This window comes from Schistocerca piceifrons, chromosome 3, assembly GCF_021461385.2.
Source record: "Schistocerca piceifrons isolate TAMUIC-IGC-003096 chromosome 3, iqSchPice1.1, whole genome shotgun sequence".
Lineage (NCBI taxonomy): Eukaryota > Metazoa > Arthropoda > Insecta > Orthoptera > Acrididae > Schistocerca > Schistocerca piceifrons.
In genome coordinates, this window is record NC_060140.1 from 745,068,585 (window position 1) to 745,094,978 (window position 26,394).

General features: G+C 44.5%; 1 protein-coding gene across 2 annotated transcripts in view; it reads left to right on the forward strand.

Moving 5' to 3' along the window:
- LOC124789364 (laccase-6-like) overlaps nucleotides 1-26,394 on the forward strand; it is a 389,375-nt gene that overhangs the window by 343,987 nt on the left and 18,994 nt on the right. For both annotated transcript variants that reach the window (XM_047256690.1, XM_047256691.1), the window contains exon 10: nucleotides 15,398-15,598. In XM_047256690.1, coding sequence (XP_047112646.1) covers nucleotides 15,398-15,598 — 201 coding nt within the window. The remainder of the gene's footprint in view (nucleotides 1-15,397; nucleotides 15,599-26,394) is intronic.

Sequence of the window (26,394 nt, forward strand, 5' to 3'; positions counted from 1 at the left end):
ACTTAGAACTACTTAAACCTAACTAGCCTAAGGACATCACACACATCCATGCCCGAGGCAGGATTCGAACCCGCGACCGTAGTGCTTGGGACGCCATCCTGACAAAAAATTCATCTAGGAGGAGCATAGCACAGAACTAGTGATGCGTCTAAACAGATCTTTATTCGCAGTGCGGGTGTTATCGGACACGCGTGGTGCAAAAATAAATAATCTAGCATATGTCATTGACTTTAATTACATGTCAAACGGATTCAGTTTCTGGGGCAGCTCATTAAACCAAGATAAAGTTTTCCGTCTCCAATGTGAATTCCCTGTGGTGCTAACTCATGGGCGTTGTGCAGAGGCCTATTCAACGATGTGGTGATACTAGCTACTACTTCAGAATTCATTCCTTAATTGACATTTGTCGTAAATAATACCGGGATGTTATAATTACGCTGGTAAACAGATCCGTTCCAATTGTAGCCACCAGGTGTAAATCTAGCGCCTATGCAGTGCTTGTAGAACGGTATGACATCCACGCTATCATTTGACAAGTCATAATGTGAGTGAACAGTATGGCTATCGAAAAGTGGTGCCGGGTACTTTTTAGCTGCCTTTTTAAATAAATGTGTTTTTGCAGTTTCTTTAATCTCTTTTGGTAATTTATTGTACAGTTTTATTCCTTGGTGGAAAATGCTATTTTGAGTTATGTTTATTTTTTCTTGTTAAAAGTAAGTTGATTCTATTTCTTGTTGCATGGTCATGGACAGAGCTGTTTGTGCAGTAATTATCAATGTTATTTTTTATGTGTACAACTGACTGGTAAATGTATTCACATGGAGCAGTTAAAATCCCCAGTGTTTTGAATAAATCTTTACAATGAGCTCGACTAGTGTTTTTGGTTATTATTCCATGGCTCTTTTCAGGAGTTTCAAAATTGTGTTCATATTTTGTGCGTTTGTTCCCCAAAAAAGAATGCCATAGCTAAGAACTTGAGTGTACATATGAATAATATGTAACTAAAAGACAGTGCATGTTACACACTGATGATAGGATTCTAAGGGCATAACATGCTGATGACATTCTGTTTGCAAGTACCTTTGTGTGTTCACACCATTTCAACTGAGAATCAATATTCATTCCTAGAAATTTACAACACAGTATATAGAGGCGCCATCTACATTTAGTTTAACATTGTCATTTTTCCTCTTCAAACTGAAATTCATGGCATTAGTTTTCTTTATGTTCAATGTCACTTTATTGCTTATTGACCAATCATAAACTTCCTTGATAGTTTCATTTGCTTTCTCGGCAAGTAGTTCTCTTGTTTTCTCAGTGACTATAATATTGCTGTCATCAGCGAAGAGAATTTTTTCACCATGAGTAACACTACTGGGAAAGTCATTGATGTATATCAGGAAAAGTATTGGTCCTAATATGCTACCTTGCGGAACCCCTATATTAATATATTTTGATTCTGATAACTGTTTTACTAAATGTTTTGGATCTATTTGAAGTATGTGTTAACTCTACTCTTTGTACCCTATCTGTTAGATATGGTCGAAACCAGTCATTAGCTACGCCTCGTACTCCGAATGCTTCTAATTTATTTAATAGAATATTGTGGTCGACTGTATCAAACGTCTTAGAAAGATCCAAAAATATGCCTGTGACACACTCATTTCTGCGAATATCTAAAAGAACCTGTTTGCAAGGGACACCTTTGGTCTCTACCTGACCTGAAGGCCAGTATACAGGAACACACTGCTCAGATTCCACCGGAACTGCTGCGGGCAACTGTTGTTGATCACGTCGTTTTAAGGATACATCATCTTGTGCTCATACTGAACAAACTGTGTAAGCGGCAGATAATAACCAGATCAACATTATGCCTTTGTCTCTTGTTTGACTTTTCTACCCACGTACCGTTCCTAATCCATTACACATGGAAACATTTCCATACGTCTTTCTGGCACACACAGCGCCATATTTACACCTGGTGACCACACTTGGAACTTTTTTTTTCAGCGGCTCCTCTTTAACGCTGCCATTAGTTAATTACAGCCCACACTGAACCTCTGTGAGTAACTGCACTTCAGATATAATCAGCCAGTATTTATCTTTTTGAAACCAACATATCATTTCATGGAATCAAAACTAGAAATAAGAATAATATTCATAGACATTTTAAGTCGCTTACTTTGGTCCAGAAAGGTGTCCATCATACAGGAACGCACATTTTAAATAATTTGCCAGCAGCCAAAGAAAGTTTGTTAGTAGTTTAAGTTCAGTTTAAGAGAAGTTTAAAAGATTTTACGGGAGCGAACTTCTTCTAATGCCTCGGCGAATTTCTTAGTGGAGCGTCCCTCAGAAGTTAGCTATCATGCTAAGACCTTTAAATGTGTTTCATTTGGCTACCCTCTCAGCTTGGGTTGCAAGAGGCACTCGTGTCGTTTGGGTCTTAAACCGGTCACAGTTCGTAGTAATAGATGGAAAGTCATCGAGTAAAACAGAAGTAATATCCGCAGTTCCCCAAGGAAGTGTTATAGGCCCTCTGCTGGTTCAAAAAATGGCTCTGAGCACTATGGGACTTAACATCTATGGTCATCAGTCCCCTAGAACTTAGAACTACTTAAACCTAACTAACCTAAGGACATCACACAACACCCAGCCATCACGAGGCAGAGAAAATCGCTGACCCCGCCGGGAATCGAACCCGGGAACCCGGGCGCGGGAAGCGAGAACGCTACCGCACGACCACGAGCTGCGGACCCTCTGCTGGTCCTGACCTATATTAATGACATAGGAGACAATCTGAGTAGCCACCTTAGATTGTTTGCAGATGATGCTGTCATTTACCGTCTTGTAAAGTCATCATATGATCAAAACGAATTGCAAAATGATTTAGATAAGATATCTTTATGGTGCAAAAAGTGGCGCAGAAAGTGTCGTCAGTGATTAAAGATGTGGTTGCGCCGGTGTCCAGTTGGAACATTCACAAAGTGGCTGAACAGCGTCAAATCTTAAAGTGAGCTTCCACGGTGGCAAGGTAACAGCCAGTTCCGCAGCCGTCATTGTATGTACCACAGCACTGTCCTCACGCTGCCGCTGAGCATGTGGCCGGCGGGGCACTTGTTGACAGACGATGGAGAGATGATCGCCCTTTCCGCAGGCACAGAAGTTTCTTGCACGATGCGGGCATCGGCTTCTGGTATGTTGGCTGCTACACTCCAGAGAGAACTGAAGGTTCATTGACGTGCGTGACAAGCCGGCCGCGGTGGTCTCGCGGTTCTAGGCGCTCAGTCCGGAACCGCGCGACTGCTACGGTCGCAGGTTCGAATCATGCCTCGGGCATGGATGTGTGTGATGTCCTTAGATTAGTTAGGTTTAAGTAGTTCTAAGTTCTAGCGGACTGATGACCACAGATGTTAAGTCCCATAGTGCTCAAAGCCATTGGAACCATTGGAACGTGCGTGACATACGTTGCAACGCCAAGAAGCGAGGGCGTTTCTGACCCACCCGAACACTGCGAAGAGGGTATGCGATGCTGAGGGGTACCAGAATCATCTCTCGCGAGACACCGGCGATCTGGATGGCCGTGAACTCAGATGACACTCAGGGGCAGAAATAAGAGATGATGAGCAGGAATCATGAGTAGACTGGCGCTTTCGACAATAACACTCAACTTTTATTTTATCCATACTGGATGAGAGGTCGTGGTTGTGAATATCAATGTTAAAAAATATATCGGCTCAAGTTGTATATTACAAACGCTATGTAGATGATACGCTGCTTCTTATTGATGGACAAGAAAAAGAAGTTGCAGAAATAGTAAATAAATTTAACGAGTTACACAGTAAAATTGAATTCAATGTGGAAGAAGAGAAAAATGGTGAACTGCAATTTCTCGACCTAAGTATTAGGAAACAAAATGATAGGTATGTTTTTAAAATATTTAGGAAACCAACCACAATTGATGTGTTGATACAAAATAATTCCTGCCATCCTAATAGCCAGAAACTTTCTGCTTTTAGATCTTTGATAGAGAGAGCCTTTAGAGTCACTATGAATGAGGAAGACAGAATGACTGCGCTGAATATCGTGAAACAACTAGCCAGAGCTAACGGATATCACCAAAACGTTGTCAATAAATTAATACGACAGAAACAGCGCCCGAATGCAAGGAAGAATACCGCAAATAATATTACGTGAGTCAGACTTCGGTGATATTTCGCAAAAAGTGGATAACATTTTCAAACCTTTTAAAGTTGATACCGCTTTTCAGAGCAATAATACGCTGCGGTTTAAACTAAGAAATAATTTGCAGCAGGAAAGCGATAAATATGAGAGAGCTGGGGTCCATAAAATTCAGTGTAACACGTGCAAGGCAAGCTATGTCGGCCAAACTGGTAGGTCCTTTAAAGTACGTTACAAAGAACATAGCGATGCTTTCCGGCTTAATAATTTCGAAAAGTCAGGTGTAACCACGTATATTTGGGAAACGGGACACCCATCAGGATCTCGTTATTTTACATAGACAGGACAAAGGCAAAAATCTGGATCTACTAGAACAGCTGGAAATTACGATACATAGCGTGGATAATCAGAACACACTGAATGAACAGCTAACTGGTGATACAAATAACTTTTTCAAACATTTCAGTGGTTTCTTTTAGTAACTACATTTTTAGCAATTGGCAGGATACCATCATTTCATGAGGTCCTTGGAACATGTATACGTTATCTGTTTGTAAAGACATATCTGTGACTTCCTTGTTTACTTGCGCGTGAGCTCACTCGCGTTTCAGTGTCGTGTTTGGCTACGTGGTGTGTGGTATCAAAGAAGACGCACGGGCGGTTTACGACGATAGAGGAGAGAGCCATGTGGTTAGATGTTGAACACCATAGGCGATACCATTTTAGAGTTTTTCATATTTTGACGACTATGTGGAGATGCACCTTGGAAGACACGGCTGCAACAAGGGAAGTAGCCACGAAGTTTTAATTATATTATCAATTTTATTGTGCCTGGTGCATGTTCCATTTTAGCGAGTTTTAACAGGTTCTTTTACTTTTTATTATTGTGATGATGGAAGCTTGACTTCGAAACGCGTCAATCTTAGTGTTTTACACTATAAACAAGTGGCTGAGCCGATATATTTTTTAACGACACTCAACCTAGGGAACCGGAGAGTCGTTGGTAAAAAGCTTCAAGAGAAATCTCCAGAATTTTAAGAATTTGAAGTACGTTACCAAGACTAGGACTTAGCTAAAATTTTCGGATCGATCTCTCTGCCAGGAGTAAGGCGCAAAATCACATCTCGAATCAATGATTCCGCTTAGGAGACCTTATATTTCTGACACGTGAAGTTGCGCCTGCCAGTGAGACACTGCAAGTCTGACTTTCCATGTTGTTTATAACACTGATTAAACTCAAGCCTAGCCGCAGAAAGGTGTGTCTGCTACCTTAGCGTCCCATTAACAGAGCACACAGTTCATTAAAAGACGATTCATTAGAGTGCAAGAGAGGTTTTAGTTTTTGCACCACTCCGTATAAACGATTACTAGAAGACAAACGCAAAGCGCTTTACTGCCTACCAGAAATGTTAGAAGCAAAACAATGGATTTTGAAACGACGGGGTTAGCTTCCCAGTGTTCCAACAACTCGTTGAATGCAGCTAACTGCAGTGGAACGTGTTTGTTGCTGCTGAGGCCCGACCTAGAGAAGACGGGCCTGTTGCTCTCCGTGCCGCTGCTTTTGAGCGGCAAACTGTAATTGTAACTGCTGCTGCTGTAGTGACTTACGTTGCTGCAGAAGTTCCATAATTTTGGTGTCCATAACAAAGGAACACGTCGCCGTAAACACGATAGAGTCAGAAATCATCACCACTAAAGCGTCCGTGCCTGATACAAAAACGTAATCCGTAGACAAGACCGAGGGCGTCGTGAACGGCGCACTGAATAAAAATGAAGAACGCAAGCCAGCAACTCAGAGTCCAAAGTAGGGACGTTTTACTTACATCAACCAGGCGAGAATCGAATGAATTCATACGGCGCCCTATAGAAGACAGACCTGCGGTCGTTCGCGGAGTTTCGTGCTGCTATCGGGTCAGCACACGGGATCCTGTGGTCGCTCCTGGGGCCGAACAGATGCTAACTGTAGTGCCTCAGATGTGCTATGAACATCGTTTCCTGGTGTGGATATTAAAAGCGCCACAAACCACTGTCCCGCAAATATACTATGTGATCGAAAGTATCCGGATACCTGGCTGAAAATGACTTAAAAGTTCGTGGCGTCCTCCATCAGTAATGCTGGAATTCAGTGTGGTGTTGGCCCACCCTTAGCCTTGATGACGGCTTCCACTCTCGCAGGCATACGTTCAGTCAGGTGCTAGAAGGTTTCTTGGGGAATGGCAGCCCATTGTTTACGGAGTGCTGCACTGAGGAGAGGTATCGATGTCGGTCGCTGAGGCCTGGCACGAAGTCGGCGTTCCAAAACATCTCAAAGGTGTTCTGTAGGATTCGGGTCAGGACTCTAAGCAGGTCAGTCCATTACAGGGATGTTATTGTCGTGTAACCACTTCGTCCCAGGCCGTGCATTATGAACAGGTGCCTGATCGTGTTGAAAGATGCAATCGCCATCCCCGAATTGCTGTTCAACAGTGGAAAGCAAGAAGGTGCTTAAAACATCAATGTAGGCCAGTGGTGTGATAGTGGAAGCTCCCCCCCCCCCCCCCTCTCCATGAAAAGCACGACTATACCGTAACACCACCGCCTCCGAATTTTACTGTTGGCGCTACACACGCTGGCAGATGACGGTCACCGGGCATTTGCCATACTCACACCCTGACATCGGATCGCCGCATTGTGTACCGTGATTCGTCACCGCATACAACGCTTTTCCATTGTTCAATTGTTCAATGTTTACGCTCCTTACCCCAAGCGAGGCATCGTTTGGCATTTACCGGCGTAATGCGTGTCTTATGAGCAGCCGCTCGACCACGAGAGCCAAGTGTTCTCACCTCCCGCCTAGCTGTCATAGTACTTGCAGTGGATCCTGATGCAGTTTGGAATTCCTGTGTGATGGTCAAGATAGATGTCTGCATATTACACATTACGACCCTCTTCAACTGTCGGCGGTCTCTGTCAGTCAATAGACGAGGTCGGCCTGTACGCTTTTGTGCTGTACGTGTCCCTTCACGTTTCCACTTCACTATCACATTGAAAACAGTGGAACTAGGGATGTTTAGGAGTGTGGAAATCTCGCGTATAGACGCATGACACATGTGACACCCAATCACCTGACCCCGTTGGAAGTCCGTGAATTCCGCGGAGCGCCCCATTCTGCTCTCTGACGATATCTAATGACTGCTGAGGTCCCTGATATGGAGTACCTGGCCCAATAGGTGACAGCACAAGGCACATAATATGAAAAACGTATGTTTTTTGGGGTTTCTGGATACTTTTGATCACATAGTGTATATGGCCCTCAATTCCAATAATGTAAGGAAACATATAACTCCGGTAACGTTCGTATGTTATTACTGTGACTGTGATAGACTGTAATCTTTTACGGCCGGTGTTTGTGATATTGCTGATACATGAATTATGAGAAAAAGGCCAGGTACAAACCACAATCATTGATGATGATCAGAATATCTGTGTTTACACAGTGTCTGTATCTTCACATTACTATGTCCTCCGAGATTGTGGACTCTGTGACGTATGGAAGTTTAGGCCACTCCTGGAGGCGTGTTTGGATAGCCAAAGTAGTTAAGTCGACCACCTGCGATAAGTGGGAAACTGGGTTTGACTCACGGTCTGCTTAATTTTCATCTGTCAGAAACAGCTGATGTCAATCCGGATTCGCTAAATGTGAGTCAGTTTCGTAGTCTGCCTAACGTTTCCTCTTCCACTGCTGGAGACATATCAGAGGCTTTAACAACTCAGACAGCTGTTACAGACTCTAAACAAGCTTGTTGAGCTTGTTTTGAGTCTGCAGCTCTTTCCTGACCCGTTAAAACGTTTGATGAATTTTCCGGCAGCAGAAGATGAAACGTTAGGCAGAGAATCATGTCTTGGACCACAGTCTTATGTGAATAGATCAGATATTGGCAATGTCATTGTGACTGTCATATCAAGTGCTCAAAGTGTTGACCTCGGGCATTGATACATCCTGTAAAATGGTACAGTACAGACAACAAATTTCATCAGGACGTATCATAGCACTGGTGTATGTCACACGGCGTTTCATTTTTTTGAGAGGGCGATGTTTACTTCTAGAACTGTTGTTTTAATTTAACCTACAGGTAAAAAAATTGTGAGGCGTTAAGCGTGGTGATCGTACAGAACATTTTGTGCTTCCCAAATGAGCGATCCAATCATCTCAAGAAGTTCTGTTAAGCAGGTCTGTAACTATCTGTGTGAGCATCTATCATGTTGCTACTACACACGTCAAAACATGTTTTGCATCACCTCGGTTCCGAGAGTTCCGCACTCTGTACAGAAAATTGGAATAGATAAAAAAATGGTTCAAATGGCTCTGAGCACTATGGGACTTAACATCTATGGCCATCAGTCCCCTACAACTTAGAACTACTTAAACCTAACTAACCAAAGGACATCACACAACACCCAGTCATCACGAGGCAGAGAAAATCCCTGACCCCGCCGGGAATCGAACCCGGGAACCCGGGCGCGGGAAGCGAGAACGCTACCGCACGACCACGAGCTGCGGATGGAATAGATATAACATGAACATCATTTCCGCCCTTTTTATTGCTCATGAAAACCACACATTCCAAGTCGTACCATCATACAGCGAGACCTTCAGAGATGGTGGTCCAGATGGTGTACACTCCGGTACCTCTAATACCCAGTAGCACATCCTCTTGCATTGATGCATGCCTGCATTCGTCGTGGCACACTTTCCACAAGTTCATCAAGGCGCTTTGGTCCAGATTGTCCCACTCCTCAACGGCGATTCGGTGTAGATCCCTCAGAGTGGATGGTGGGTCATGTCATCCATAAACAGTCCTTTTCAGTCTATCCCGGGCATGTGCGATTGGGATCATGTCTGGAGAACATGCTAACCACTCTAGTCGAGCGATGTCGTTATCGTGAAGGAAGTCATTCACAAGATGTGCACGATTGGGGGAGGGGGGGGGGGGCGAATTGTCGTCCACGAAGACGAATGCCTCGCCAATATGGTGCCGATATGGTTGCACTATCGTTCGAAAGATGGCATTCACGTACCGCACAGCCGTTACGCCGCCTTCCATGACCACCAGCGGCGTACGTAGGCCCCACATAATGCCACCCCAAAACAGCAGGGAACCTCCACCTTGCTGCACTCGCTGGACAGTGCGTCTAAGGCGTTCAGCCTGACTGGGTTGCGTCCAAACACGTCTCCGACGATAGTCTGGTTGAAGGCATGCGCGATACTCATCGGAGAAGCGAACGTGATGCCAATCCTGAGCGGTCCATTCGGCATGTTGTTGGGTCCATCTGTACCGAGCTGCATGGTGTCGTGGTTGCAAAGATGGACACGGGAGTGAAGTTGCGCATCAAGCAGCCTATTGCGCACAGTCTGAGTCGTAACAAGACCTCCTGTGACTGCACGGAAAGTATTATTCAACATGTTGGCGTTGGTGTCAGGGTTCCTCCGAGCCATAATCGGTAGGTAGCGGTCATCCACTGCAGTAGTAGCCCTTGGGCGGCCTGAGCGAGGCATGCCATCGACAGTTCCTGTCTCTCTGTATCTCCTCCATGTCTGAACAACACCGCTTTGGTTCACTCCAAGACGCCTGGACACTTCCCTTGTTGAGAGCCCTTCCTGGCACAAAGTAACAATGCGGACGCAATCGAATCGCGGTATTGACCGTCTAGGAATGGTTGAACTACAGACAACATGAGCCGTGTACCTCCTCCCTGGTGGAATGACTGGAATTGATTAGCTGTCGGACTCCCTCCGTCTAATAGGTGCTGCTCATGCATGGTTGTTTGCATCTTTGGGCAGGTTTAGTGACATCTCTGAACAGTCAAAGGGACTGTGTCTGTGATACAATATCCACAGTCAACGTCTATCTTCAGGAGTTCTGGGAACCGGGGTGATGCAAAAATTTTTGGTGTGTGTACGAGGACAGATGTCCAACAGGATGTCACCCAATAACTGTGGAAGCATATTTGTTGTGACTGTTTAGTACGACCAATAAAACAAAGACCAACGATACTTTTTCTTGAATAGTCCACAACACACGTTGACGGAGCAATATAGCTATTTACCTAGTTCTTTTAGTCGGTATGGATTTCCAGCTGACTAGTAATGGCTATCGCGTACATTGATACGAGCATGGTACTCGTATGTAAATGATGCTGCGTCCGCAAGCAAAATCTTACTTAGTAATGTCATACCACTACGCAGTTTTTCGAAGACACAAATCGGGGAACTTCAACAGATTTTGAGAGTCACTACGTTGAAGGTACTGATGATGGAAACGTGGGGAAGACGAAATGCGTCGGAGAGTACATAGTACTGGCAGCATACTCATAAATTCAAGCTGTATTGTAGTGACATGTGGATTGTGTGTTACACTGCTAAAATGTAAGTTGCATTCCTTCATGAGTTGCTCTTCTTTTTTGTTGGCGTGCTTTATTCTTCACATTTCCAGTTTATTGAAACGTTCTCACACGTTTGCAACGACATATTGTATGGGCTTAGCACGGTCAGCGTACCTTTAGGCATAAAACTACACCGCTGCTCTAACAGTTTGTCGAACCTCGCCATAACCGGAAATCATATCCACATTTTCGATTGTTGTACACAATTTAAATGTATGAGTAGCTTCACGAGTAAGTTGTTTGATAGCTACAACAGCAGAGTACAATCCGGTGAACTTTAAGCGTACGGATATAAAAAACTAACCATACTTGAATTGTGTTTGCTTTCATATACGGAACCTCTTCTGCTAATGCCGGGACAATGGTTTCTGGTGCTGTTATTTTGTTATTATTTGACAAAGTTTTGCACATATTAAGTCGTTAAAGTCCTTGCCGGAGGTTCTTCCCTATACCATAGAAAAAAGCATATAGTGGTATTTAAAAAAATGCTGTGTCATAGTTTGGCAGCTATCAACGTTAAAAATTACAGGGTGTTTCAAAAAGAATGACCTGATTTCAAAACTCCGTGTTTATTGACACATATATACTTGAAGCCTGGGATGAATCGCAAAATACTCACAAAATCTTAAAGTTTTAACTATGCTATTACAAATGCTCTGTGTGTCCACCAGCAGCAGCACGAACACCTAGACTACAGCTAAATTCATTATAAACTTTACACAATGTATCTGCTTTCACAGAAGTTATGGTGGCTTCTTCTGTGTCATGAGCTATCTTCAACTGCAGATTGTCTTTTCCCGCAACTTCGGGAAGACTCCGATGACTTCGTTTTCCAACAGGATTGAGTTCTACCACTCTGGCACAACGTAGTTTCTCAATGACGCTCTGCCTCAACACTGAAGAGGACACACGGGAATTCGAGTCACTGCACTGCATTCTTGCCCTCCCAGATCGCCATTCATGACCCCATGCGATTTTTTCTTGTGCAGGGTATGTGAAAGGAAGTGTGTTCATCTCCCCTTTAGCTCGTGAAATAGAAGAAGTGAACAGCAGAATAACTTCCGTAAAAGCAGGTACAATGCGTAAAGTTTGAGATGGATTTATGTATAGTCTAGATGTTGGTGCTGCTGGTCGTGGACACATAGAGAATTTGTAATAACATAGCTAAAACTTTAAGTTTTTGTGAGTAATTTGCAATTCACCCCATCTTTGTTGAATGTTTTTATCAGTAAATACACTACTGGCCAATAAAATTGCTACACCAAGAATAAATGCAGATGATAAACGGATATTCACTGGACAAATACATTATACTAGAACTGGCATGAGATTACATTTTCACGTAATTTGGGTGCATAGATCCTGAGAAATCAGTACCCAGAACGACCACCTCTGGCCGAAATAAAGGCCTTGATACGCCTGGGCATTGAGTCAGAACTTGGATGGCATGTACAGGTACAGCTGCCCATGCAGCTTCGACACGATACCACAGTTCATCAAGAGTAGTGATTGGCGTATTGTGACGAGGCAGTTGCTCGGCCATCATTGACCAGACGTTTTCAATTGGTGAGAGATCTGGAGAATGTGTTGACCAGGGCAGCAGTCGAACATTTTCTGTATCCAGAAAGGCCCGTACAGGACCTGCAACATGCGGTCGTGCATTATCCTGCTGAAATGTAGGGTTTCGCAGGCATCGAATGAAGGGCAGAGGCACGGGTCGTAACACATCTGAAATGTAACGTCCACTGTTCAAAGTACCATCAATGCGAACAAGAGGTGACTGAGAGCTGTAACCAATGGCACCCCATACCATCACGCCGGGAGATACGCCAGTATGGCTACGACGAATACACGCTTCCAATGTGCGTTCACCGCGATGTCGCCAAACACGGATGCGACCATCATGATGCTGTAAACAGAACCTGGATTCATCCAAAAAATGACGTTTTGCCATTCGTGCAACCATGTTCGTCGTTGAGTGCACCATCGCAGGCGCTCCTGTCTTTGATGCAGCGTCAAGGGTAACCGCAGCCATGGTCTCCGAGCTGATAGTCCATGCTGCTGCAGACGTCGTCGAACTGTTCGTGGAGATGGTTGTTGTCTTGCAAATGTCCCAATCTGTTGACTCAGGGATCGAGACGTGGCTGCAAGATCCGTTACAGCCATACGGATAAGATGCCTGTCATCTCGACTGCCAGTGATACGAGGCCGTTGGGATCCAGCACGGCGTTCCGTATTACCGTCGTGAATCCACCGATTCCATATTCTGCTAACAGTCATTGAATCGCGACCAACGCGAGCAGCAATGTTGCGATACGATAAACCGCAGTCGCGATAGGCTACAATCCGACCTTTATCAAAGTCGGAAACGTGATGGTACGCATTTCTCCTCCTTACACGAGGCATCACAACAACGTTTGACCAGGCAACGCCGGTCAACTGCTGTTTGTGTATGAGAAATTGGTTGGAAACTTTCCTCGTGTCAGCACGTTGTAGGTGTCACCACCGGCGCCTACCTTGTGTGAATGCTCAGTAAAATTAATCATTTGCATATCACAGCATCTTCTTCCTGTCGGTTAAATTTCGCCGGCCGGAGTAGCCGAGCGGTTCTAGGCGCTAAAGTCTGGAACCGCGTGACTGCTACGGTCGCAGGTTGGAATCCTGCCTCGGGGATGGATGTGTGTGATGTCCATGGGTTAGTTAGGGTTAAGTAGTTCTAAGTTTTAGAGGACTGATTATCTCAGCAGTTAAGTCCCATAGTGCTCAGAGCCATTTGAACCATTTGTGTTAAATTTCGCGTCTGTAGCACGTCATCTTTGTGGAGTAGAAATTTTAATAGCCAATAGTGTATGTAGTTTTGAAATTAGGTCATTCTTTTTGAAACACTCTGTACTTGCGTGTGTCAGAAAATTCGCTCATTTAGCAAAACCATCACCTAGATATACAGGGTGTTACAAAAACGTACGGCCAAAGTTTCAGGAAACATTCCTCACACACAAAGAAAGAAAATATGTTATGTGGACATGTGTCCGGAAATGCTTACTTTCCATGTTAGAGCTCATTTTATTACTTCTCTTCAAATCACATTAATCATGGAATGGAAACACACAGCAACAGAACGTACCAGCGTGACTTCAAACACTTTGTTACAGGAAATGTTCAAAATGTCCTCCGTTAGCGAGGATACATGCATCCACCCTCCGTCGCATCGAATCCCTGATGCACTGATGCAGCCCTGGAGAATGGCGTATTGTATCATAGCCGTCCACAACACGAGCACTAAGAGTCTCTACATTTGGTACCGGGGTTGCGTAGACAAGAGCTTTCGAATGCCCCCATAAATGAAAGTCAAGAGGGTTGAGGTCAGGAGAGCGTGGAGGCCATGGAATTGGTCCGCCTCTACCAATCCATCGGTCACCGAATCTGTTGTTGAGAAGCGTACGAACACTTTGACTGAAATGTGCAGGAGCTCCATCGTGCATGAACCACATGTTGTGTCGTACTTGTAAAGGCACAGCAGCACAGGTAGAGTATCCCGTATGAAATCATGATAACGTGCTCCATTGAGCGTAGGTGGAAGAAAATGGGACCCAATCAAGAAATCACCAACAATGCCTGCCCAAACGTTCACAGAAAATCTGTGTTGATGACGTGATTGCACAATTGCGTGCGGATTCTCGTCAGCCCACATATGTTGATTGTGAAAATTTACAATTTGATCACGTTGGAATGAAGCCTCATCCGTAAAGAGAACATTTGCACTGAAATGAGGATTGACACATTGTTAGATGAACCATTCGCAGAAGTGTATCGTGGAGGCCAATCAGCTGTTGATAGTGCCTGCACCCGCTGTACATGGTACGGAAACAACTGGTTCTCCCGTAGCACTCTCCATACAGTGACGTGGTCAACATTACCTTGTACAGCAGCAACTTCTCTGACGCTGACATTAGAGTTATCGTCAACTGCACGAAGAATTGCCTCGTCCATTGCAGGTGTCTTCCCCAGTCGCGAGTCATAGCCTGGAATGTTCTGTGCTCCCTAAGACGCCGATCAATTGCTTCGAACGTCTTCCTGTCGGGACACCTTCGTCTTGGATATCTGTCTCGATACAAACGCACCGCGCCACGGCTATTGCCCCGTGCTAATCCATACATCAAATGGGCATCTGCCAACTCCGCATTTGTAAACATTGCACTGACTGCAAAACCACGTTCGTGATGAACACTAACCTGTTGATGCTACGTACTGTAGCGCAATGAGTCGCATGCCAACACAAGCACCGAAGTCAACATTAACTTCCTTCAATTGGGCCAACTGGTGGTGAATCGAGGAAGTACAGTGCATACTGACGAAACTAAAATGAGCTCTAACATGGAAAAGAAGCGTTTCCGGGCACATGTCCACATAACATCTTTTCTTTATTTGTGTGTGAGGAATGTTTCCTGAAAGTTTGGCCGTACCTTTTTGTAACAACCTGTATTTACTTACTCTGTACACGTTTGGCGAGGCATTTCTTAGCTGCTTCACCCCGTATAGTATGGAATTAAGTGTAGGCCACAAATCCTACATGCTTTTCTAATGTGCGAGTTGTTCGACGTCCACGTAATTTTTGTTGTAAAACAGGCGTTTATTGGTTCAGAGTCCACTTACAGGTCTTCAGAAAATTAACAAAGATACTGAGTACATTTTCTGGTTGAGCCAGGCAGTCCGACGAGAGTTACCCACGGACCCATCCTGGCTTTCCATAGACCTGGATGAACAGCGACTAACGAATGCCCCCTTGTGTCTGCAGACGACTCGGACAGCACGATCCACGTGCACGGGAACCCCGGGTACGTGGTGGGGACGGCCGAGGTGCCTGTGGGCACTCCCGTTGAGTCGGTGCCGGAGTTGCTGAAGCCACGCCTGCAGCTGCGGCAGCCGCCGCTCAAGGACACCGTGCACGTGCCGGCCAGGAGCGCAGTCGCGCTGCGACTCGTCGCCGACAACCCAGGTAACCTAACAGTAGCAGCAGCAGCAGCAGCAGCAGTAGTAGTAGTAGTAGTAATCGGAGAAGAAGAAGCAACAGTTATTTGCAACATGAAATAAAAGTCAATAAGTTCACAATAAAATAAAGTAACTATCCAGAGCCACAGGAAAATTACAGTGTGTAAACTTTTAGATGGCGGACCTCTCCCTAGTCCTGAATCGGTAAAAGTCGGTAAACGTCGGGAGGCTTCAGTAGACACGCAGTTTCGACTGCTGCCAACATTACGTAGCTGACTGTGTGGTACAAGGTAGCCATTGTCGTCTGCTTCGTTATTGTTTTGCGCTGTACTGTTCTGCGTGTTTTTATTGTGCAGTTGTGCTAAACATTATCAAAATGAGTGAAGAGGCAGTTGCTGGCCCATCTCGGGAGTCGCCAACAACCCCTACCGGTAGGCCTACGGTTAGAAGGAAACCAGTATTACGTAGCGATGCTCGCAAAATTATATTGCGTGTGATTGAATGCTACGAAAGGGAAAGCGAGCAGAAAAAATTGCTTCACCCCATTTACAAATCTTCAGTGAGAGCTGCTACATACATAGGACAAAGCATGCGTAGCATTGGAAGATTCAAACAGTTTTCCAAGAATCATCCTGGCGTATCACCACAATCGCCTGGCAAGAAAAGGTGAGTTTCCATTTCAGATATTTTGTTCGCGATCACTTTGAAGGAGCCCCCTATTTCGTCCGAATTACCTTATATTTCATTTTTTCTTGCTACCGTATTGCTTCGTATGGAAACACCACTGGTTACTGTATTATTTCGAAACACATTCATATTACAGTATATATATATATATATATATATATATATATGACGATTTCAGTTTCGTTTATGAACAACATTTAAAAAGAGTTTTACTTCCAAGCCCCTCGCCAGCCAATGCTTGCTTCCTCCTCTCCCCGCACTCCCCTCACAACTCTGCCATCTTACAGTGAACACACTGTAAATGGATTGGCTCGACTAACGCACTGTGCTCTAGGATAACCAACTCTCCGGTATTTCCCGGGACCTCTCGTTTTATACCAACTTTTTAAAAATCATCCAGTCTCCCTTAATGACCTCCTGTTTCTCCTGTATATTTTGTCAATGAACTATTATAAATGTTAACCCTGCGAAGCACTATCAGAAGTTAAAATTCCCTGAGTGGTAGATCCCGAAAGGTCTTCATATATCAGGGTCACTCCAAAAGAAATGCACACTATTTTTGTAAAAATAAAGTTTTCATTCTGCATGTGTGAAAGTTTTACAGTGTGTAGATACATCCTTCCCGCTTGTTTTCAAACTTACAAGGGAACTTCCCCATCGCACCCCCCTCAGATTTAGTTATAACTTGGCACAGTGGATAGGCTTGAAAAACTGAACACAGATCAATTGAGAAAACAGGAAGAAGTTGTGTGGAACTGTGAAAAAATAAGCAAAATACACTCCTGGAAATTGAAATAAGAACACCATGAATTCATTGTCCCAGGAAGGGGAAACTTTATTGACACATTTCTGGGGTCAGATACATCACATGATCACACTGACAGAACCACAGGCACATAGACACAGGCAACAGAGCATGCACAATGTCGGCACTAGTACAGTGTATATCCACCTTTCGCAGCAATGCAGGCTGCTATTCTCCCATGGAGACGATCGTAGAGATGCTGGATGTAGTCCTGTTGAACGGCTTGCCATGCCATTTCCACCTGGCGCCTCAGTTGGACCAGCGTTCGTGCTGGACGTGCAGACCGCGTGAGACGACGCTTCATCCAGTCCCAAACATGCTCAATGGGGGACAGATCCGGAGATCTTGCTGGCCAGGGTAGTTGACTTACACCTTCTAGAGCACGTTGGGTGGCACGGGATACATGCGGACGTGCATTGTCCTGTTGGAACAGCAAGTTCCCTTGCCGGTCTAGGAATGGTAGAATGATGGGTTCGATGACGGTTTGGATGTACCGTGCACTATTCAGTGTCCCCTCGACGATCACCAGTGGTGTACGGCCAGTGTAGTAGATCGCTCCCCACACCATGATGCCGGGTGTTGGCCCTGTGTGCCTCGGTCATATGCAGTCCTGATTGTGGCGCTCACCTGCACGGCGCCAAACACGCATACGACCATCATTGGCACCAAGGCAGAAGCGACTCTCATCGCTGAAGACGACACGTCTCCATTCGTCCCTCCATTCACGCCTGTCGCGACACCACTGGAGGCGGGCTGCACGATGTTGGGGCGTGAGCGGAAGACGGCCTAACAGTGTGCGGGACCGTAGCCCAGCTTCATGGAGACGGTTGCGAATGGTCCTCGCCGATACCCCAGGAGCAACAGTGTCCCTAATTTGTTGGGAAGTGGCGGTGCGGTCCCCTACGGCACTGCGTAGGATCCTACGGTCTTGGCGTGCATCCGTGCGTCGCTGCGGTCCGGTCCCAGTTCGACGGGCACGTGCACCTTCCGCCGACCACTGGCGACAACATCGATGTACTGTGGAGACCTCACGCCCCACGTGTTGAGCAATTCGGCGGTACGTCCACCCGGCCTCCCGCATGCCCACTATACGCCCTCGCTCAAAGTCCGTCAACTGCACATACGGTTCACGTCCACGCAGTCGCGGCGTGCTACCAGTGTTAAAGACTGCGATGGAGCTCCGTATGCCATGGCAAACTGGCTGACACTGACGGCGGCGGTGCACAAATGCTGCGCAGCTAGCGCCATTCGACGGCCAACACCGCGGTTCCTGGTGTGTCCGCTGTGCCGTGCGTGTGATCATTGCTTGTACAGCCCTCTCGCAGTGTCCGGAGCAAGTATGGTGGGTCTGACACACCGGTGTCAATGTGTTCTTTTTTCCATTTCCAGGAGTGTATACAAACTGAGTAGTTCATGGGAAGATAGGCAACATCAAGGACACCGGGATTGTGGGAGTGACGTGGTCCCGTGGTAAAGTGAGCAGATGCGGAACGAAAGGTCCTTGGTTCAAATCTTCCATTGGGTGAAAACTTTAATTTTTTATTTTGACTTTGTGAGAGACTCTTATGTTTTCATCACTTCTTTGGGAGTGATTATCACATCCACAAGAAAACCTAAATCGGGCAAGGTAGAAGAACCTTTTTACCCATTCGCCAAGTGTACAAGTTAGGTGGGTCGACAACATATTCCTGTCATGTGACGCACATGCCGTCACCAGTGTCGTATAGAATATATCAGATGTGTTTTCCTGTGGAGGAATCGGTTGACCTATGACCTTGCTATCAAATGTTTTCGGTTCCGATTGGAGAGGCACGTCCTTTTGTCTACTAATCGCACAGTTTTGCGATGCGGTCGCAAAACACAGACACTAAATGTATTACAGTGAACAGAGACGTCAATGAACGAACGGACAGATAATAACTATGCAAAAATAAAGAAAGTAAAATTTTCACTTGTGCGAAGACTTGAACCAAGGACCTCTCCTTCTGCAGCTGCTCACGCTACCACGAGACCACGGCGTTCCTGAGCTCACATGCTCCTTGATGTTGCCTATGTAGCCCATGGCCTACTCAGTTTGTATATTTTGCTTATTTTTTCAGTTTCACACGACTTCTTCCTGTTTTCTCAATTGATCTGTGTTCGGTTTATCAAGGCCTATCCACTGTGCCAAGTTATAACTACATCTGAGGGGGGTGCGATGGGGAGGTTCCCTTGTTAGTTCAACCTGTTCCCGTGAGTGGCGCCGTCACAGCATGTCTTCAAGATGACTGCTACACTTGACATTCGTCAGAAGCAACGTGCTGTCATAGAATTCCTGTGCTGTGGAAACGAGACAGTGGGAAACATCCACCAGAGGTTGAATAAGGTGTTTGGAGATGCTGCTGTCGATCGCAGTACAGTTAGTCGGTGGGCAAGCAGGTTACGTGATGAAAGCGGCCACGGCAATATTGAGGATTGTCCTCGCAGCAGCAGGCCTCGTACTGCACACACTCCAGACAATGTGCGGAGAGTTAACGAATTGGTGACTGCTGACAGACACATCACGGTGAACGAATTGTCACGCTACATTGGGATAAGGGAAGGAAGTGTTTGCAGAATACTGAAAGTGTTGGCGTTAAAATGGTTTGTGCCAGGTGTGTTCCCAGGATGTTGACAGTGGCACACAAAGAAACAAGAAACTCGGTATACAGCGAACTTTTGGAACCGTATGAGAATGGTGGAGATGAATTTCTTGAAAGAATTGACAGGTGATGAAACATGGCTCCATCATTTTTCACCAGAGACGAAGAGGCAATCAATGGAGTGGCATCATGCAAATTCACCCAAGGAAAAAAAATCAAATCCATAGCTTCTGCTGGAAAAGTCATGGCTACGGTGTTTTTAGATTCTGAAGATTCAAATGGCTCTGAGCACTATGAGAGCACTATGGGACTTCACATCTGAGGTCATCAGTCCCCTAGAACTTAGAACTACTTAAACCTCACTAACCTGAGGACATCACACACATCCATTCCCGAGGCAGGATTCGAACCTGCGACCGTAGCAGTTGCGCGGTTCCACACTGAAGCGCCTAGAACCGCTCGGCCACTCCAGCTGGCGATTCTGAAGAACTCTTGCTTGTGGGCATCATGCCAAGTGGAACCACCATAAATTCTGATGCATATGTGACGACACTGAACAAACTTCAGGCTTGACTGAGTCATGTTCGACCACATCGGCAAAAGCATGATGTTTTGATGTTGCACGACAATGCACGGCCACATGTCAGTCAAAAAACCATGGAAGCGATCACAAAACTCGGATGGACAACACTGAAACACCTGCCTTACAGTCCTGACCTGGCTTCATGTGACTATCATCTCTTTGGGAAACTGAAAGACTCTCTTCATGGAACAAGGTTTGAAGATGACTGTTCCTTTGTGCAAGCTGCCAAACAATGGCTCCAACAGGTTGGTCCAGAATTTTACGTTGCAAGTATACAGGCGCTGGTTCCAAGATGGCGTAAGGCAGTTGAGAGGGATAGAAATTATGAGGAGAAATGAAAATATTGTTCCTAAAGGATGTATCTGCACACTGTAAAACTTTCAAACATGTAGAATAAAAGATGAATTTAAAAAAAATAGAGTGCATTTCTTTTGGAGTGACTCTCATAATAATCAATACTACTGTCGACATAAAGTCTTTCTGCTCATGCGGCTCCAGGAAAGGAGGTCGGTTTGATTCAAAGGAATGCGTAGGATGGAGAAAGAACAACATAGTATAAGTGTCAGAGGGGTCACGAGAGGAGGAATGTTTATTATTCATGGAAACTAAGTTGACATTCGGTGCAATGACATGGTGGCGACCGTAAAAGGCATTTCCTATTTACTGTCGCTCCCATCAGCCACCACTGTGAGAGTCAACTTAGTCTACGTGAATAGTGCCTGTTTCTCGCTGGTAACTGACGGAGGCAGTCGCCTCATACCAGTCAGCAACCAAAGTATAAATAACACACGTAAGTAACAAAGAGTCACGAAAGTGGATCACATAGACATTCATGTTTAATTATTCTCGTTACGTCATTTATTTCCTATCTGATTCACACAAGAACATTTTACAGTGCTTCGAAAGATACAGTAGTGATAGATCGCATAAGTTGGCACCAATGGAAAACAGAGGACAGTCAACACAAAATGCTCCAGTCTGCGTAGTCTTCTTCCTATAAGAGTACTTACTACACTATTCAGCGTTCATACGTGTATTCATTTGCTTCTAAAGTGAATAAATTTTCATCATGTTCACCTGAAGTCAAGATGGAGATGAAATGAAATGAAATGTCTTGTGGCTAGGACATCTCATCGGGTAGGCCAGTCGCCTCGAGCAAGTCTTTAGAGATAATGCCACTTCGGCGACTTGCGTGTCGCTGGGGATGAGATGATGATGATGATGATGATTAGGACAACACAACACCCAATCCCTAAGTGGAGAAAAGCTCCGACCCAGCCAGGAATCGAACCTGGGTCCCTTGGCATGATAGTCTGTGGTGCTGACCACTCAGCTATCAGGGCGGACAGGATGGAGATGTAAAAAGTGGAATATGTCGGTTTATTTAGATCTCCATTGTCACTCATCCCAAGAAAATGTGATATAATTGTACAGTTGAAATTTATTGTGACTGAATCTCCCTTAGAACCTTGATCAAATGTTTGTCACCCTAATATGCTTGCAGGTTAAACTGAATACAAGCAAGTTGTCGGATAGTAACACACATGTGACAATGTTGGTACATGGTGGCAGAAAACACCGTCGCTTGGATGAATAAGTAGATGGTGAAGTCGAAATTTGGCGTAAGCAGCAGCAGCAAAACCAGTCCAATTCCTTACAAGGCAGAGTCCGTAAATAAAGCAATGTCATCTAGGGAAGCATCAGTAAGACCAGAAAATTTTGTTGGCGGACTTATAAAGAATGAAGGAGACCTTGTGACCACCCGAACTAGTATCAGTTGGCTAGCTGATCTCACGTGACTGGTTGGCAGGAGCTGCTGTGTTTTCCTTGTGAGCAGTGCCCTCGCCAGTTGTAGACTTAATGTCTGTGTCCTTATCAATACGTCCTGCAGGGTACAAGTAGCCTCCTCCCACAAATCGGCACACAAGGCCAAAACTGGTAAGGCCAGTGTGGCGAGGATGGCGAGGTGACAACACGAAGTTGCTTGAAGAAGTCACTGTGGTCAGTTCTGGGACAACACACTGCTCCCTTCCTCCCTCGCCCCCTCGCCCCCTCCTCCTCCTTCTATGATGATGCTGGAACAAGAGCTAGAGGCTCCAGATGCAATGTGGGAACTTTGGAAGCAAAATGCATCAATGTGGGTACCAGCAGCCCTTTCAGTTCTTCCAAAGGAGGAGATGGATCAGTGTACTTGGGGTCTCCTGTAGAAGGGGGGATGAAAGAACCACATGTTAGTTTCCTACGGTGAGCTGAGGGACGGTTTTGGGAGGTTGTCGCTGTTGTGGTGGCCTTCCAGATTATAGAAACATCTGGCCAGGGTTCTGTAAAAGATGTTAGTTGTGGTATCTGCACAGCATCCCACACTCAATCATTTCAAGGACAACCTGGCGTCCCTGTTGCGATGGGATTGCATCTGAAACCAGCCAAAGATGTACCTCAAAGGGCGCAAGCACTAGGAGGGCGACCATACCTCCTCATCTTCTCACACAAATGGTGGAAAGAGAAGTTCCAGCAATGTCCAATGAGGATGTCCATGCAATTCTTCTACTCGACTTCAACCATGTGTGAGAAGTGATGAAGGTATTGAGATTTGAATGTGATATACCTGACCCCACAGCTTTTGCTACTTGCATTTTAAAAGTGTGAACAGTATTTTCCATTAAGTCATTAGAAGCTGGATGAATAGGTGGGGTGCACAATTGCCAGAACTCGGCTGCCATCCAGTATCCAAGACCAAGGTGCAGGAGAAGGTTCAGAGAAAGACTATGAGGGCAGCTATAGGCATATTGGCAGACTGTACAGTGATGGATTATCCGTGTTACATTGTCATCCATGATAGCTGTGCCTGCTTCATCCAGGTGGTCCCTCAGTGTGACTGGTAGAGTTTCTCACCTGTTGCTGCAGGGATTTCAGCACCACTGCCTGGCAGTTGTCATCTTCTTGTGTTGGTAGCAGGATGCCACGATGAATTTGAAATTGATGTCATCAGATAAAGAAGCAGTGAAGATCTGGTGGTGCTGTGACCAACAGCTCAATAGCCTACTCCATGCAGACATGTTGGAGGACCAGCTCAAGAAGTGGGTCACTGCTGCAACTTCTCTACAATTGATTGAAAAATCTTCTAAGGATTGAGCGATTTGGGTGTCCATCCAGAAAAACTGTTTCTCACCTGTTGAGGTCCAGGAATTGTCCCATGGGAAGTTGAGACAAGGCATCCACATCTGAATGTTAAGTGGATGGCCACTATTGTGTAAAACAGTGATAGTTTGATTAATACAAGGCCCACCAGTGCAGGCAATGGACAGTGTGTTATGGAAGCTTACCCTTGGGCTCAAACAGTGATGATAATGGCTTCTGGCAATACAAAAAAATACAACATTTCTACACACCAGAAATGGTTGCCAGTGCCTCTTTTTCAATTTGGGAGTAATGTTCCTGTGCCTTACTTAATCGTTTTGGACACACACAGTATAGATTTTTCAGCACAATTGGCAAGCTTATGAGACAGGACAGTCCTGATGCTATGCAGTTGGCATCCATTGCTAGAATTAATGGTAAGTAAGGCTGCTATGTCATTAAACAGGTTGCAGGGCAAGTGTCTGGCCAATGAAAAGAAATATTCTTTTAACATAACTGATTCAGTGAATAGACAAGAGAAACTGCCTGTGGGATGTGCTGGGCATAGCAGCTACCCTAGCCAAAAAATGCTTGGAGATCTTTTATTGACTTGGGGACCAGCATTTTGTGTCACTGCAACATACTCTTGTGCACACTGAAGGCCTTCTTTACTGAGAACACAGCCAAACAGAAAGCTGGAGAAAGGAAAAGGAAAAATTACACTTGAGAATTTTGTTTGTGTTACCATAAAAATTAGATACAAACTATATAATACATTGTGTTACCAAAATGTGGGCCTGGTAGTTTATACAGTAGCATATGCACGTGGCAACTTGTTCAAAAAATCTTTGAAATATGGCCAGAGCACCAGTGGCTTCAAATGGTAATCTGTTGTACTGATAGAGGCCAAAGACGGTGTCCAACACCAAAGTTTTCCTCAACTTGTTGCCTAAAATAAGCTGAAAATAAGCTTCTATGAGAGCTATTTTTGAAAAAGTTGAACCTCTTTCAATTTAGAAAAGCACTCTGCATTTGTTTGTGCATTGACTGTGAATTTAAAATTGACACACAAGTGAAGGGAACTACCTAGCTTTTGTATTAGCACCAAAGATGAGGTCCATTGACTAAAAAGAATGGGGGCAGTTGCTGCTGTTGCAACCTGTCCAATTCCTACTTAACTTCATCTCAGTATATGAGTGGAATTTGACACACAATACACAACTGCCAAATTTTTTGACACTTTGTGTGTGTAAGTGCATGTAAGCTTAAAGCCGTTACTGTTTTGCACTACATAACACAATTGAGATTTGGATGACAGCCTACACACATAATATTATTTGCCTGAAATGCAACACTAACAGTTTCTGATACCCCTCCCAATCTCTCAGTGGGTCATTGAACATTTGAAAGGCTGGAATAGCCAGCAAGACATAAGATTGTTGGAGCACTGAAATAGTTAAAGGCTTTACAAGTTCCTGATGACTTGAGTTGCTACTGCCACAATTCAAAAACTTTGCAACCATGCTCATTATGCTTTGCTATGAAACTTCCTCATCACCAATTCCGTGTCTTGCTCTCCTATGACAACAGTTATTTATTACACTTACGTCAGTAGCCTCCTAAAAGTCATAAAGTTCAATATAAAATAACAGTCCTGAGCCACAATAAAATCCAGAGAACTAATTCACTGTTCACACATGTTAAACTGAATGCTTGCAAGTTGCTGGATAGTAACAGGGGAGTGACAGTATTGACAGACTGTGGTGGAAGTCACTGCAGTAGTTTGTTCCCTGGGCTGTATAAGTATATTAGTTCGAAGTCATCAAAGCAGAACTTCACCCTAGAAATGTAACACACAGGCATGGTTCACTTGCAGAACAATTTGTTCTCCAGCAGATTCCGTAAATAGTTGTCATTTACGGAAGTTTCAGTTATTTATTACACAGAACATATTGTTGACTGGCGCAGGGAATGAGAGGCAGCTTGTGGTCACTTGGGTTGAAATTGGCTGGCTAGTACATCTCTTATTATTTATTGGCTGGTGATGCAGTGTTTTTCTTGCTGGCAGCGCCCTTATTGGATGTAGATGTAATGACAGTTGCTGATAGTTCCACATCTTCCATCAATAGTCTGGGGGGGGGGGGGGGGGGTTAAGCATCATGATATCACAGTTTGTGTAATAAAAAACACACACACACACAAATTCATATACACACTATTTACATAACTTATAGATCTAGTTGGATGAGGATGGGACAGGTAATCAGTGGTGTCTGATGTTTGCCTGAAGTAATTAAGTAATTTCACAAAACTACAGAAAATCTAATGATGATGGCCAAATGGAGATTAGAAACTCCATCCTCAAAAATATTACGTTCTGTTTAAAACACCACAGCTTCATTCAGTTTACATCTAACAATACTGTTCTATAAACAAGTCATTTAATAATGTTAAAGCTAGTGCTACATTGTTCCTTATTTCTCAAAATTTATCATGCGCACACCTGACCTTAGATTATTTTGAAATGTATTGCTACACAAACCACCAGCTGATGTCAAGACCATGGTGATGGTGTTTGTCTTCAATTTTACATGCCATAACTTCCTATTTTCTTTTCTGAATAACTGAGTCATCATCTCTCCATAATGAATCAAGTATTGAGTTCAGAAAGAGGTTTCCATTTCAGAACAGTGGAGTAAGGATTTATAAGGAAAATAATGTATTTCATAAGTGTGCTTTCTAAGTAAATTTGTCTCAGTGTTCTGTTTAATCTCCTTGGGCAGTTTATTGTACATTTTGTTTCACGGTAGAAAATTCTGTTTGGGATTTTACATTTATTCTTTGTAGGTTAATGTAACTTCAGCCTTGACCTTATTCCATGGTATTGGACTGAGCTGTTTGTGCAGCACTTATCAATTGACTGGTAAATGTACTCACATTGTTTAATTAAAATTCCCTATGTTTTGAACAGGTATTTACAACCTAAGTTT